The 14,427-nt window shown below is 38.1% G+C and overlaps 2 protein-coding genes and 1 long non-coding RNA gene across 8 annotated transcripts in view; 2 read left to right on the top strand and 1 right to left on the bottom strand.

Moving 5' to 3' along the window:
• PLXNB3 (plexin B3) overlaps nt 1-9,710 on the top strand; it is a 63,674-nt gene extending 53,964 nt beyond the window's left edge. For all 6 annotated transcript variants that reach the window (XM_087925759.1, XM_026711658.2, XM_087925762.1 and 3 more), the window contains 4 exons: nt 5,602-5,666; nt 6,949-7,024; nt 8,294-8,368; nt 8,889-9,710. In XM_087925759.1, coding sequence (XP_087781885.1) covers nt 5,602-5,666; nt 6,949-7,024; nt 8,294-8,368; nt 8,889-8,993 — 321 coding nt within the window. In that variant the 3' untranslated portion in view covers nt 8,994-9,710. The remainder of the gene's footprint in view (nt 1-5,601; nt 5,667-6,948; nt 7,025-8,293; nt 8,369-8,888) is intronic.
• LOC148127148 (uncharacterized) overlaps nt 1-13,649 on the bottom strand; it is a 51,811-nt gene extending 38,162 nt beyond the window's left edge. The window contains exon 1 of the long non-coding RNA XR_015741978.1: nt 13,527-13,649. This is a non-coding gene — a long non-coding RNA (uncharacterized LOC148127148). The remainder of the gene's footprint in view (nt 1-13,526) is intronic.
• A 78-nt stretch (nt 13,650-13,727) lies between these two features.
• SRPK3 (SRSF protein kinase 3) overlaps nt 13,728-14,427 on the top strand; it is a 35,463-nt gene continuing 34,763 nt past the window's right edge. The window contains 2 exon segments of the mRNA XM_026711282.2: nt 13,728-13,836; nt 14,100-14,187. Coding sequence (XP_026567067.1) covers nt 13,794-13,836; nt 14,100-14,187 — 131 coding nt within the window. The 5' untranslated portion in view covers nt 13,728-13,793.

Below are 14,427 nucleotides of genomic sequence, written 5' to 3'. Positions count from 1 at the left end.
CTCCCTTAAGGATACATGGTCCTCTTAAATTACACATTTGACATTGGATAGCAACATAACATCTGTGGCCGGGAGAACTATCATCTTTGGCTGATAAACTGGATGTATCTCTACCTGGAGGAGAGAAACCTATCTTTGGTGATTTCTGCCAATACTTAATATTGAATTACTATAATATACTGGCTCTGCCAGTTGGTATGGAGTACTAATAGGGACACTGTATGCTGGAGATGACTGATCAATTAACAAGGAGCATGCCACCACTGTACCAATTTTATCTTCTGTTTCTTATCTTTGTACTCAATATATTTAATATTTTACATTTATTATTTTAATTTCTAAGTTGCCAAGAGTTGCTTTGCAGAATGAGATGAGTGGCATGTAAATTTAGGAAATAAATAAATATGCCTATACTTATGAAGGTAGATCCAAGAGAATGCCCAGATTATCAGACCCTGGCATAATTTCTTATGCAATGTTTTTCTTAAAAAGAATATTAGAGCTATATGCAGGGGAAGTAATGCCCAATGAACAAGCAGGTTTTAGAAAAGGCAAGATGGCTAATGAAAAGAGTGAAAAAAAAAACATGAAACAGGTTGACTTCTGCCTCTCTGATTATAGCAAGGCCTTCTGAGGAACCATTACAAGTGAACAAAGAGATCCTGTTAAAACTGAGTTTTGGGAAACAAAATGGTTCAGAATAGTGATGGGACTGAGAGACATGCAAGAATACATATTAACCCAATAGTAGGAATAGAAGAGAACACAGCTGGAATTACAACTGGAAGGCAAAACATTTAGTGGTTTATGATACGTAGATGGTACTATTTGTAGCTAGTGGTAAAGAAAAGAAAATGATAGATAGCCTTGCATTCCTGGTTTTAAGAATAAGTTAAAATTGCCATTATGCTGGAAAAGTAAAAAAAAAAAATCCTATGGATGATTATGTGCCATCAAGCCATTTTTGACTCCTAAGTAATCACAAAGATGATCCCTATGATATTTTTGTCTTTGTTGCTTTTGGCTTTCTTCCCTTCTTGCAATTTTCAAAATTTGGTCTGATATCCAGTTTGCTTTCTTCCCTCTCTGTATTTTTGGCAGTCTTTTTACAATTGTTTTCCTTAACAATTTCTTTAAGTTTATTCTGTAATTCCTCAGGTTCTTTAGCAGTGAGGTTCAGAACTTCAAAGTGATCCCTGATGGTTTCCTTGATTCAGGGATGAAGCAGTGGCAAACTTAGGTTAGCAAGTGTATGATTGATAGTGCCAATTCTAAAAGCAATGAGCTGTGAAAACTGGATATCGTGAGAAAGAATAAACTAATATAGACAGTGAAATTATGGATTTGGAGATGGCTATTTATGGTATAATAGATGGCAAAGGGAACCAATCAATGACTCCTGGAATAAATAAAGGGTAATTGTTATCTTGCAGTGGCAGCAAGCAGAAATTCACATGCTTTATTTCAGATAAGCAGTATGAGCAAATGACAACTACAAAATAAATCATTTATTAAGGGAAATAAAAAGAGTAAAAAGAAATAGATAAGATAAATAGAAACCGAGAAATTATTAGAGTGTTCTTGGAAGAAGTTGAAGTTGTTAATAAAGACCAGTTAAGATGGTACTTGGCTAATTAATTTCAAACATTAATATGACAACTTGTCACATTTTTAAATAATTCTTTGGAATTCTATAATACAAGAGGCCTAATGCATGAGCCCGAATCCATTTCTACTTTCACATCAGTTTTTTTTCAGGTTTCAAGATGTCATGCATAGGATTTGGTCGGCTTCAAACCCAACTGCAGAAATGCTGATTTCAACAATCCTATTGCTGATGCTGTGGGAATGGCTTTACTCCCATCAATCTCACAAGTCCATTTCCCTTTCAGGAATTTCTAGTTGAGTTACATCACATGGCTTAATGTTCTAGATTGCAAAACATATTCTTTCCCACATCTAAAAACTTTCCCTTGCAGATATATAAGTTTATAATGTAATTTTCTCCCTCTGTGACATGGTATCTAACATGGTAGATCAAACAATTCTACTTTCAAAAGAATATAAATTACATTACATTAATATTACAGTATATACTTGGGAGATAATCAGTTGGCATAACATACTGTAGACTATATGCTGTTATGCTGAACTCCCACTCAAAAATCAGATAAAAATGAAGCTGGTTGAAGTAGTAGATTGATTTCCTTGCTCCTTTCCTATTTTTAGTTCAATTTTTTTAAAAAATCACAGTTTTACTTTTTTTGTTTTACTTAGTGCCAAACATACCCAACACACATTTCTCCTCCTATTTTCTTTACAACAGTCCTGTGAGGTGAGTTGGGCTAAAGAGAATGACTGGCCCAAAGTCACCAAGCTATTTTTCATTGGTGAGGCTGCACTAGCACTGCCAGTCTCCTGGTTTCTAGCCTGGTTCCTTAACAGTTTGAGCAAACTGGTTCTCAATTTTGTCTGGCATTTGGCTAGATAGGGAAAATGGCAGAACTTGATCAGTTTGATTTTTTTTTTAAGAGCAGGCCCACCTTTTCACTATTTCATCAGTGTAGAAAAAATAGCTGTGAAAGGCAGCAGTCTGTTAATGGAGAGGATACCAAGCGTTCTTCCCATGGTGCACCATTGCCAGTTAGATTGTCTTTGCCTACAGTGAAATAAAATGTAGCAGGAGGATAGAAAACACTCACTTTGATATTGAAGTAGAAAAAGGTGGGCAGAAGTTACCTTTTCAGTGGCTGAGTGAGATAGAGCCATGCATTTCCGCCTTTGAAAAACAGTGGCCATACTTATGTGCGACTTACAAATCTTTTTGGTTTTATTTATAATAACATTTGAGATTGCCAGAGTACTTATGGGGCATATCAGTCTTTGTTCTCTATATCAGGACTAAAGGATTTTGGTCTCTATTCTTTATTTTGGTCTCTATTCCAAGTTAGCAACATGGTTTGGTAAGTGACTCTAGCTTCCCCATTGACTTTGCTTGTCAGAAAGTTGCAAAAGGTGACCCTGAGACATTGCAACTGTGATAAATATGAGCCAGTTGCCAAGCATCCAAATTTTGATCACATGACCATGATATGATACAAGAATAATAAGCATGAAAAATGGTCATAGCTCACTTTTTTCAGTGATGTTGCAACTTCAAACTGTACAAAATGAATGGTTATAAATCAAAGGCTACCTATAAACAATATTTTTCATTTTTCCTCTGGTTATATTGTACCAGGCTAAAAAAAATTGTTCATGCTTAGAGACATATACTTTTAATAATAATAATAATAATAATAATAATAATAATAATAATAATAATAATATAATTATTTGTTCTCTGAAAACAGACCTACATTCTAAGTTTTTCAGTCTTTGTTTAGAATTTTTAGAAAGCTTATATTTTTATAATTCCCTGGTCTAATACTTTACAGACTATCAAGTATTGTAGTTGTTGTTTTTTTTAAAAAAAAGCCTTTTTCATTAAAAAAAACCCTTCACCTTCTTAATCATTGCTTAGTCCAATACAAGTAATAATCAGATGTCTGAGGAATATTATTTATAAAATACTTTCGGATTTGACTAGAAAGCCTAAAGCTCTAAAAAGGAGATGAGATCTGCCAAACAGCTTTTTACTTCTCATTTTTGCTGCAAAAGTTGCTTTCCCACAGTCTCCTATAATATCTTGTAGAACTGGTCAGACCAGACCAACCCTTGCTGTTGCTTCCTCTTGGGTAACTAAATAATATGTTAGTTCTCTCAGCCTTTTTTTTATCCCTTTGAAGATGCTGTCTTTTTTTAGATATAGGCATTTTCATTTCATTCGAATTACTGATCTAGTCTCTTTCTCAAAAGCTTGTCTGGCGCATCTGATATTCTGCTACATTTCCTTTCAGAACTGTTCTGCTCTGGTCATCCTAGAAAAATAACTGTTAGGACTATAAGCACTCAAAAAAAATCTGACAAAAGAGAAAATTCTTCAAATGGGATTCCTTAAAAGCCAAGTTACAAAATGTCAATCAAGTCAGTCTGACATAAGATTTTAGACTGCTCAAAACCAAAATAATTTGAACGTGAAACAGGCTGAACATTTGAAATTACATAGGCATTCATCAGTTCTACTCCCTCTGTGTAGAAAATTTAACATACTTTCCCTGCAAGGGTATGCAGGGTGACGACTGCAGGTACCGACACATACCCAGATACTTCCACTGGAAACTGCAACAGAGGACAGTAAAATAATTAAGTTTCCTTTGTTGGTAACGGTATCTAGTGTCACCTAGATTTTTGCTGTCCTGATTTGGTAGCCTTATCCCTTAACTTTTTAAAGGTTCCCTTAATTAATTAATTAATTAATTAGCTGCCAAGCTGCAAAACAAAGCATCAGTAACATACATATGTACATACATACATTACTTAAGTATTATTCATACATTACTTACTTATAAAATGCAAGTGCAAGCTGGCTAGGGAATTCTAGGAATTGAAGTCCACCCATCTTAAAGTTACCAAGGTTTTACCGTACTTGTTTATGTTCTATTTTGACTTGTCATGGTAGCCATTTTGCAAATAGCTATGTCTCCCTGCCACAGCCATTTTGTGAGTGCATCCATCACATGCTCTTAAATGTGCCAGTAGCCCAGCAGGCTATTTATACCCTTCTTCCCTGGATTAGACCATTTGTTCCAGTGCTGTATTCTTAATGGCAGTCTGGCCAGCACTGTTGGAAAGCTCCAAAAAAGCAAGGGGTGAGGATGTTTTGTCCCTGAACATGACATTTGGCATTACACTACTGCCTCTTGGCTTTTATTATTTGCAGCTAAGTATCCCTGACAAAGCTATAATTCTTTCCAAATTGCTCTTTTGAAAAGCTATCATAAGCCAGTGATTGCCCCCATACCTTCTGGAAGTGAAGTCCATTAAGTTCAAGAGGTCAGTTGGATGACATAGTCAGAAGTACTTAGGATTTTACACTTTCCCACCCATTCATTGGCTGACTCCAGATTGTTTACTTATCTTTCAGAATAACAGGTGTTCTTTTTCATTTCTCTTGTGGGAATGCCCTTAGCCATATTCTAAATATGGGGAGAGCTTACTGGATGAGTGTGACATATTTAACCCTCCACTGGGGCTTGTCTTTTGTAAATTGCCTGTCTATAATTTGGAAGTGTTTTAATGAGATGAAAGATATACTGTACATTTGTATCACTGATGAAGATAACTCTGCCGCTGGGCTACTTAGTCGAGACCAGAAATAGTGTTCCATCATCCAGAAAAAAATAAATAAATAACCCATTCATATAAAAAATGAGAGTGTGAGTAAAATAACTCTTTTTCTTCCTTCTAACAAACTATTCCAAGTTCTGGAGCTGTTTTTCCCCCAATTATCCAGTATCCAGTACTTTAGTTTTCCCAATTTCAAGCTTTTCAGGTACATTGGATGACAATTTATATACTGTTAATTCTCAGTGACTATAGATTTGAAACTTTGGAAAGACTATTGTAATTAGAAAAAGAACCATAATATGTGAAGCTTGGATATCTTTTTACTCTTTTTTTTAATCAGTTCCTGATTTTTCTTGCTTTCTCTTACTTCAGGACTCACCAGTCAACAAATTACTCTATGCCAGGGAAATCCCACACTACAAACAAATGGTGGAGAAGTAAGTGTGAGCAAAATGTAAAATACCATTTAAAAAAAGTCTTCAAGAAGACAAGATGTGATGATAGGGAGCTGTGCAGATAGTGAGTAAAAACAAATAAGGAAAGATTATTTTGTAGCTTCTCTGCAAATTTCCCTCCTTTTGCGTAATACTCTACTGTTATTATATATTCTACAATAAATTGGACAGTACACTCAAAGGTTTGCCTTTCCTCCTCCCCAACATTTCCAACAATAGGAAATCTGATATAGTCTGCTCTTTTGGCTTTAGAGATTTCAGACTTTGCATTAACATTTCAGTTTCAAACGTTATCTTTTAATGTAATTAAATATTTAATAACGGCCAGGTATTTAATTAAAACATTGAAAGGAAGCTGACTTCTACAGTTTTTTCTGTACTTTAGTAAAAAATAAACGTACAACTTTTAACTCCGTCCATTCTAAATGAATTACGAATTGGCAATACATCTCCTCTCTTGTGTAGAACCTTGCATACACACCGCAAGGAATGAAAATCCTTTCAGCCTCCCTTACGAAATAAAAAAGGAAATTTAACAGCTGGCATCTATCATGTGTTTATCAATATTGCTAGTTTTCAACAAATGTTGCCAGTCTTTAAGAAGAGAGAAGTCGATATGGTAACAGAGGAAACTCAACTATATATAAGACAGATGGTCAATCTGTGGTAGAAGAAGGATTCCCACAGAAGAAACTATAATTCCTGGGTATAATTGAGCCCTGAGCCCTTTTTACTCAAGCATTCCTTGTGCAAATGGAAACTGGCATGTGGAATGTACCCGGTCAATTTAATTAATGGCTTTTGAACTGTTTTACTTATGTTTTGCAAAAGCTTTTTAATTCAAAGATCCTGCTCAGTGGGGAAAAAATATCTTAACAAGTCTAGCCATTGACATTGAGTCTGGGTATCTGCTAACAATGATGGGAAACTTGTGACTTTCCTTGTGTTACTGAACTATCTGACAAATCTAGCTAGCAAGATTTGACATATTAGGAAAGGTAGTTCAACCCCATTTAGAGTAGTGTTTTCTTTTTTAAATTTGGCAACTTCAAGATGAATGGACTTCAACTCCAAGAATTCTGAATTGCCATGCTGGCTGGGGAATTCTGAGAGTTGAAGTCCATTCATCTTAAAGTTGCAAAATTTGAAAAACAGTGATTTAGAGAGAATAAATGATCTGAAGCATTTATCCCAAGAGCTGATTTTCCCTATGTATTCTTTTGTTTATTTACTAATGTTTGCCTTCCCTCCCAAACCTAATCAGGTATTATGCAGATATTCAACAGACTGTTCCTGCCAGCTACCAAGAGATGAACTCAGCCCTTACTGAACTTTCAGGGGTAAGAAGTAAATGCCAACATCCCCTTGTTCATTACTGAGAACCAAAGTAGTACATTTAAAAAAAATCTTGTCAGCTTCACAAACTAGAGATGGAAAATTAATCAAGAAGATTAAACAACCTAAACAACTGATCCCAAATATCTAGTAATTATACAAGCCCAGTTTATTGTAGGCTGGGAATATATAGACCAACTTTTTTCTGTATTTGTGAACACTCATGTCAGCAAGCCCAAAGCTAACATTTGTTTCATACTACAAATAAGTCCCACTTGCATGAATTAATCAAAACACAGATAATTTCTATAATACTTTTGCAGATTTGAAGCATGCTTCATGGTTGTTTTTTCAGTAATCTTACATTAGTTCTTTGAAACATAACAAACCCCTCTTAACTCACAAGTGAAGAAGGTCTAGGTTGTATATTACAGGGATTACTTTGGTTACATTGGGTGCCTCTGGATGCACACGTCTTATATTTTGTTCAGCCCAACTAAAGATTTATTTTAAAAACACAGCTGCTTCTTTAGTTTGACAGTAGAGACTGCTTGGAACCCTACCCTGTGCCATATTAAATGATAGCATATGAGTTGACTAAAAGTACAACAGATTAGGCGTCATTTGGGATGGGTTTTATTTGAAAGGAGATTGCGTTGGTTCTGAATAAAGTAAAGGTTCACCTCGCACATACATGCTAGTTGTTTCCAGCTCTGTTCATCTCCATTATAAAGCCGAAGAGCCAGCGCTCTCCGAAGAAGTCTCCGCGGTCATGTGACCAGCATGACTAAACACCGAAGGTGCACGGAATGCTGTTACCTTCCCACCAAAGTGGTGCATTTTTACATACTTTCGAACTGCTAGGTTGGCAGAAGCTGGGACAAGTAATGGGAGCTCACTCCGTTACGCAGTGCTAGGGATTTGAACTGCAGAACTGATTGACAAGCTCAGCATCTTAGCCGCTGAGCCATCGCGTCCCTGTAGTTCTGAATAGGGTTCCACAAAATGGAAACAGGCTACCAGCTCAAGACAAAAAAGAATTTCTTGTGATGGACCTTGAATTGAGAATGCTGTGATTTGTGTTCACTTTCCTGATCTGCTAAACGGACAAAAATTATAATTTTGTAGAATTATTATAGATGCAGATGGCAAGAGTAGTCAAATATTTGGACAATTGTATGTATATAAATACATGCATAAAATAATGGTGATTTGCCTGCATTAATATGAAAAATTGATTGACAAAACTACTATTTTTTATCTTGTCTTAGCAGAAATATTCCTCTGATCTCAATTGCTTAGTGGCTCTGCAAGAACTTTACAACTATATTAACAAATACTATGACCAGGTATAGTAACACATTTATTGGAACTTAATCATGGGGAGTCCTTGACTTACTATAGTTCACTTAGTGACCATTCAAAGTTACAATGTTACTGAAAAAAGTGACTTATGACCAATTTTCTCACATACGACCACTGTCACATGATTTAAGATCCTGGGCAACTGGTTCATATTTATGACAGGTGCAGTGTCCTGGGGTCATGTGATCACTGTTTGTAGCCTTTTGACAAGCAACGTCAATGGGAAAACCAGATTCACTTAACAACCCTGTTACTAATTTAACAACTGAGTGATTCACTTAACAACTCTGGCAAGAAGATTCTTAAAATTGGGCAAAATTCACTTGACAATTGTCTCACTTAGCAACAGAAATGTTGGGCTCAATTGTGGTCGTAAGTTGAAGACTACCTGTAGTTACTGTTGGTGATGGTGGAGATAGGTTGAATGCAGAAAAGGTAGCAAAAGTTTTCTGAACAGGCTGTGCAGCAATTTAACTGGATTTTGTCGGTATGTGTTTTCTGCAGATAATCAGTGCATTAGAAGAAGATCCATTGGGCCAAAAGATGCAGCTAGCATATCGACTGCAACAGATTGCAGCTCTTGTAGAGAACAAAGTGACTGACTTGTAACATTTCTAAATCAGTTGTCCACCCAGATCCAACACTGCAAACCTAAGCATATTTAACTCAGAAGTAAATCTTCCCAGGTTGCTGAAGAGGGGCAAATAGACCTATCCTGAAAATTTTCCACTATCCATTGATCAGCCACATTTTCAGGTGCCAGGCAGCATTGCACAATCTCCCTCAGAGGCATCTAAAATAATTTAAAATGGCCAACACCACTGCTTCCCTCCTTCCACCCCCAGTGCCTTAACTGCATGGATGCTATAAGGCTCTTTTGCACTTGGTGCTCATTCTGTCTTTTGTTAAAAAAAAAAAACCTAACTGCAAAGGGAGTAATCCCTGTATGGAACACTGGCTTTGTAAATAAAAATGGTGTATTTATTTTGGACACCCTACAAGAAGGGTGTCAAATTACAGTGTCCCCCTTTTAAGCAGCGCGCACTAATGGGCAATTCTGTGCTGACCATTACAGATCTGGGATTGGGGAATTGGAGGAATTTTATCCCTTCAGACCTCATTTCCTGGTTTTTAATGCACTAATATTGCATTTTTTTAAAAAAAATATTTGTATAAACACTATATTCTAATTGGTCTTTATTTTAACTCTTCCTATCTATTGCCCTCTCCTTCCCAATTTTATGTATATATGGGAGACTCCTGCTCTGGGATTGTATTTATTTTAATGACACTTTGAAGAATTAAAAAAAACTTTTCAGAAAAATACTGTTGTCTGATTTATTTACAGAATCTAAGATGGGGCTCACAATCTGCAGTTCCAAGATTGAATGCAAAGTTATTATAATCCATAATCATTAATATGGCAGAAAGGAAAAAATTATGAAATAACACAGGGAATAATAATAAGTTTAAGAATATGTTTATTTTTACTAATATTCTTTCTAGATGTAAAGGATAGTCTACACTTTTCTATATCTTTTCTATTACTTTTTAAAATTGCAATTATATTAATTTGTTTCCAATTCTTGGAAATAAATAAAAACTGATTGTCATCAGTTCCATATTGACATCCTTTAAGAATCCTGAAGAAGGCTTTGTCTAGATCTGGAAATATATTTATCTTTAATGTGTCAGTTAGATTTATAACTTTAATCTCTTGTTTTTATTTGCCAGAATTCATCTGATTCTTCTCCTTAAAAGATGGGTCAAGACAGGCAGGCAGCAGTGAATCTAATTCAAGGGGAAGTTGTAGATTTCCTTTCATTGGAAATGTTAAGCAGAGGTTGGATCATCACTAAACTGAAAAACTAAAGGATAGAGTAGAGGGTTGAGCTCAAAAACCTAAAGGGCCCCTTCAAACTTAATCATTCTACAATGGTGATTAATGACAATGACTAAGATGGAAGGCAAAAGCTTTGGTCAGGGAGGGCAAACAGATAATAATAGTTGAGCAAACCTAGATATGTATTCATATCTATTCTATATGGTATATGCAAACATTATTTCTTTAAAAAGTTGAAGACAGTCGTTTATGTTTATTGACCCTGGATGTTTATCATTCCACTGAAGGTGGACAGGTCCATTTCTGGGAACCAATCAGGATTATACTTGATAATTTGGCAGAACAGTATTCCTAAATAGAATACTTGCTTCCTGTCATGATTATGAATCCTCCTTGAGAAAACTACAAGGACTAAGATGTATTAGTACACAGGGACGTATGCATCAAGGCAGCAAAATAGTTGTGAAGCAACTCGTTATCAAATCGTTATCAATCATCAATGGCAATGGTCATAAGCTATGACTATTAGGCTAGCTTGGGAAGCACATAGACATTCATACAGATTCCAGCATGCTAATTCGTCTACTATCTGGAAACGCTACAAGTACTGTATTTTCCCAAAGAGAATGCCCACTCCTATTAGTGATGAAACATTCCTAAAAACAAACAGTGTAAGATAAAGTTGCTACAAATTTGGGCCTGACTTCATATATGTTGGGTAATTTACCATTACAGGGGCTTTTCAACCTTTTAGTCTATCCCAAGCCCAGGAACTGCCTGGTTGTCTTCCAATTGTGTATTAAGGAAACCCAACTCCACTTATTTTTGGAGCTCAAACAAGATCAGCTGGGGGCAGCATGTAAAAAACAAGAAAGGTATAAAGGCCCATTTCTTGTAGTAGATGTGTCATGCAGAAGAAAAATGCCTCTGTTAATGAAGTTGGGGATTCTTTCAGTGATTGACTTGTAATAAAGCAATCCTTAGGTGATCTTAGGTAACAGTGCCCTGTGATGTCAGGCTGGCCACATGACCACAAAAATGTCTTTGGATAGTGCTGGCTCAATGGCCTTGAAACGGAGATGAACACCACTCCCTATGGTCGGCAATGACTAATGGAATAAAATCTGCAGGGACACCTAAGCCCTATTACAAATATGTGCCTTCGAATCAACGTCATTAAGTGAACATTACATAGCTAGAATTCTTTAGAATGGCCTATCCCCAGCCTGGTCCTTCAGTGCCCCGTCTACTAAAACACAAGTGATATGATATTATTTCTTCACTAACTTCTTGTAATTTCAATTATGAATTTATGAACTAACATATTAGGATTGAATTTTTATTCAAATTATATTACAAATACATAATTGTATTCAAATCATATTACAAATTCAATAACAGGATCCCACAAGACTGAAAGCATCATCCTTAAGGACGTTGTCCGTATGAAAGTTAGGATGGGAAAGGAGATGGAAAAGTGTAGAAGCCAGTTCCAGGGGATACCCAGGAACCAAGGTGTTGCAGTGATTGGAATGCAATACTGCAGGCTAACTCTGCCCACAGCCTGGAGACGGGGCTCAAGATTGACTTGGCCTTGATCTTCAAGTTTCTAGGTTCTATAATATCTTAAGACTTAAAATGGACATCTAACATCAAAAACATCATCAAAAAAGCACAACAAAGAATGTTCTTTTCTGCGCCAACTCAGCTCAAACTGCCCAAGAAGCTGCTGATACAGTTCTACAGGGGAATTATTGAATTGGTCATCTGCACTTCTATAACTGTCTGGTTTGGTTCTGCAACCAAACAAGGCAGATACAGACTTCAATGGATAATTAGGACTGCAGAAAAAACAATTGCTACCAACCTGCCTTCCATTGAGGACCTGTATACTACACGAGTCAAGAAGAGGGCTGTGAAATATCTACAGACCCCTCACATCCTGGACATGAATTGTTTCAACTTCTACCCTCAAAATGACACTATATAGGGCTCTCCCATGCCATCACTCTGCTAAACAACTAATTCCCATAACACTGTCAAACTATTTAGTTAGGTTGAATTACTATTCTTCTTATCTTTCCTATTACCTATCTCCTTTTCTATTTATGACTTTAACTTTGTTGCTTATATCTTTATGATTTATATTGTTTTATTTAGTTTCCTATTATGATTTGTGTTAATTGCTTATTTATCCTATGACTATCCCTAAGTGTTGTATCTTATGATTTATGATGAATGTATTTTGATGATGATTGTGAACATGATTTATCACTTATAGCTTTTATGTACACTAAGAGCTTATGCACCAAAAACAAATGCCTTGTGTGTCCAATCACACTTGGCCAATAAAGAATTCTATTCTGTTCTGTTTTCGATAAAATGAGGACCCAGATTGTTGGGGGCAATATGCTGACACTGGAAGCCACTCTGGAAAGTGCTGTAAAGCAGAGTGGACCAGTGGTGGCAGTTTCAGTGGTGGTTTTGAGCATGCAACCTAAATTCTGCACATGCACAAATGAAGCTTTGCGATCTCGCCTGCTGCTTTGGCAGCCCAATTCCCAATGGACTGTGGGTCGGTAGCCATCTACAGCCCAGGGGTTGGGGACCCTTGCTGTAAAGCACTATAAAGTGGTATATGAAGCCTTGGTGGCACAGTGGCTAGAGTGCAGTACTGCAAACTATTCCCACTGCAATTTGGCAGATTGAAACCCACTAGGCTCAAGGTTGACTCAGCCTTCCATCCTTCAGAGGTGGATAAAATGAGGACCCAGATCGTTGGGGGCAATAGGCTGACTCTGTAAACCGCTTTGAGAGGGCTGTGAAGCACTATAAAGCGGTATATAAATCTAAGCGCTATCACTATATAGTGCCAAAAACCAGGATGTCAAGAATTTAGTACTTGAATACTGTCTTCAATATCTGAAACACTTCACCTGTTCTACATAATGATAGTTTGGGCTTCAAAGTTAAGTACTTTTTCCAACACTTTAAAAAAATATTTGCATTTAATTTAGACGATAATAGAAATATAAGCAGCTTTAGAACCGACAGTGAAGATACCGAAGTTGGGGACTGCTTCTGCCTTCTGAGGTCAATCATCAACTGCAAAGGAACAACCAGTCAAGAAATACACCACAGAGTAGCGTTGGGCAGAGCAGTAATGAAGATCTTGGAAAAGATATTTAGAAGCTGGGATGCATCTATACCTACGAAGTAAGGCAAGCCATGATAGTCCCTGTAACTCTAGGGAAGCAAAAGTTGACTTTCAGTGGGCAGGGTAGGAAGAGTAGTAATACCTTTGATGTTGGAGAAGAATACAGAAAGCAAATCGACGGATCATTTAAAGGAATCAATCCTTACTCGTGGCAGACGACCTGGCTCACAAGAGCATCATTCTTCGGAAACAATACGTAAAACCCTCTTCTCCCCCCTTGTCGTCTGGAGTGGGCGGAGCAGCAGATCTAGGCTCCTCCCCTCCGGCCTCACGTGGTGGGGTAAAAGCGGCTCTTGCGGTTGGGAAGGGGCCGGATTGCGCAGGCGCAGCCGGGTAATCCTCTGCTTGTATGGAGCTCACCGGGGCAGGGGGGGCGATGAGCAGCAAAAAAGGTGAGGAGGTGGGGGCGGCGGGCGGGGCTGCCCAGGAAAGTAGGAGGGCGGGCGCGCGGGGGCTGCGGGGAATTGCTGGTGGCTGCACGGAGGAGGGGGCCGCAGCAGGTGCAGGAGAGGAGGTGGGGGGGGGTTTCCACTTGGGCGGACCGTCTGCTGCCACTTCATGCCGATCGCAGGCTTGCCCGCAAAACTTTTGCAGCGCGTGGGCATCTGCAGTCCCGGCGCGCCGATCGATCTCGCGCTACTCCCCTCTTCCACAGGCCCGGGGAGCAGCCGTGGCAAAAAGAAGAAACATAAGAAAGAAAAGGCGCCGCCCCCTCCGCCGGCAGAGAGCGGGATCCCCACGGGGTGAGTGTGGAGCGATACGAGCGGGTGGGGTGGGGTGGGGGTAGGAACCGAGAGAGAGAGGTGGCTTGAACGCGGCCTCTGAGGTTACCCGGGCGGGTGGGGGGGGGCAGCAACCCTGCCTTCGGCGGAATGTGTGTAGGTGTGAACTCACCCTGGCTCTTGCAAGTTGTGGCTCTTAACGCAACGTGCTTTGCGCATCAGTTGCAGGTCATCCTGCATGTTATACTGACTTTTTACAGA

The sequence above is a fragment of the Pseudonaja textilis genome, chromosome 2 (genome assembly GCF_049901715.1).
Source record: "Pseudonaja textilis isolate UNSWEBS1 chromosome 2, rPseTex1.2, whole genome shotgun sequence".
In the NCBI taxonomy this organism is placed as follows: domain Eukaryota; kingdom Metazoa; phylum Chordata; class Lepidosauria; order Squamata; family Elapidae; genus Pseudonaja; species Pseudonaja textilis.
This window is presented reverse-complemented; position numbering and strand designations above follow the sequence as displayed.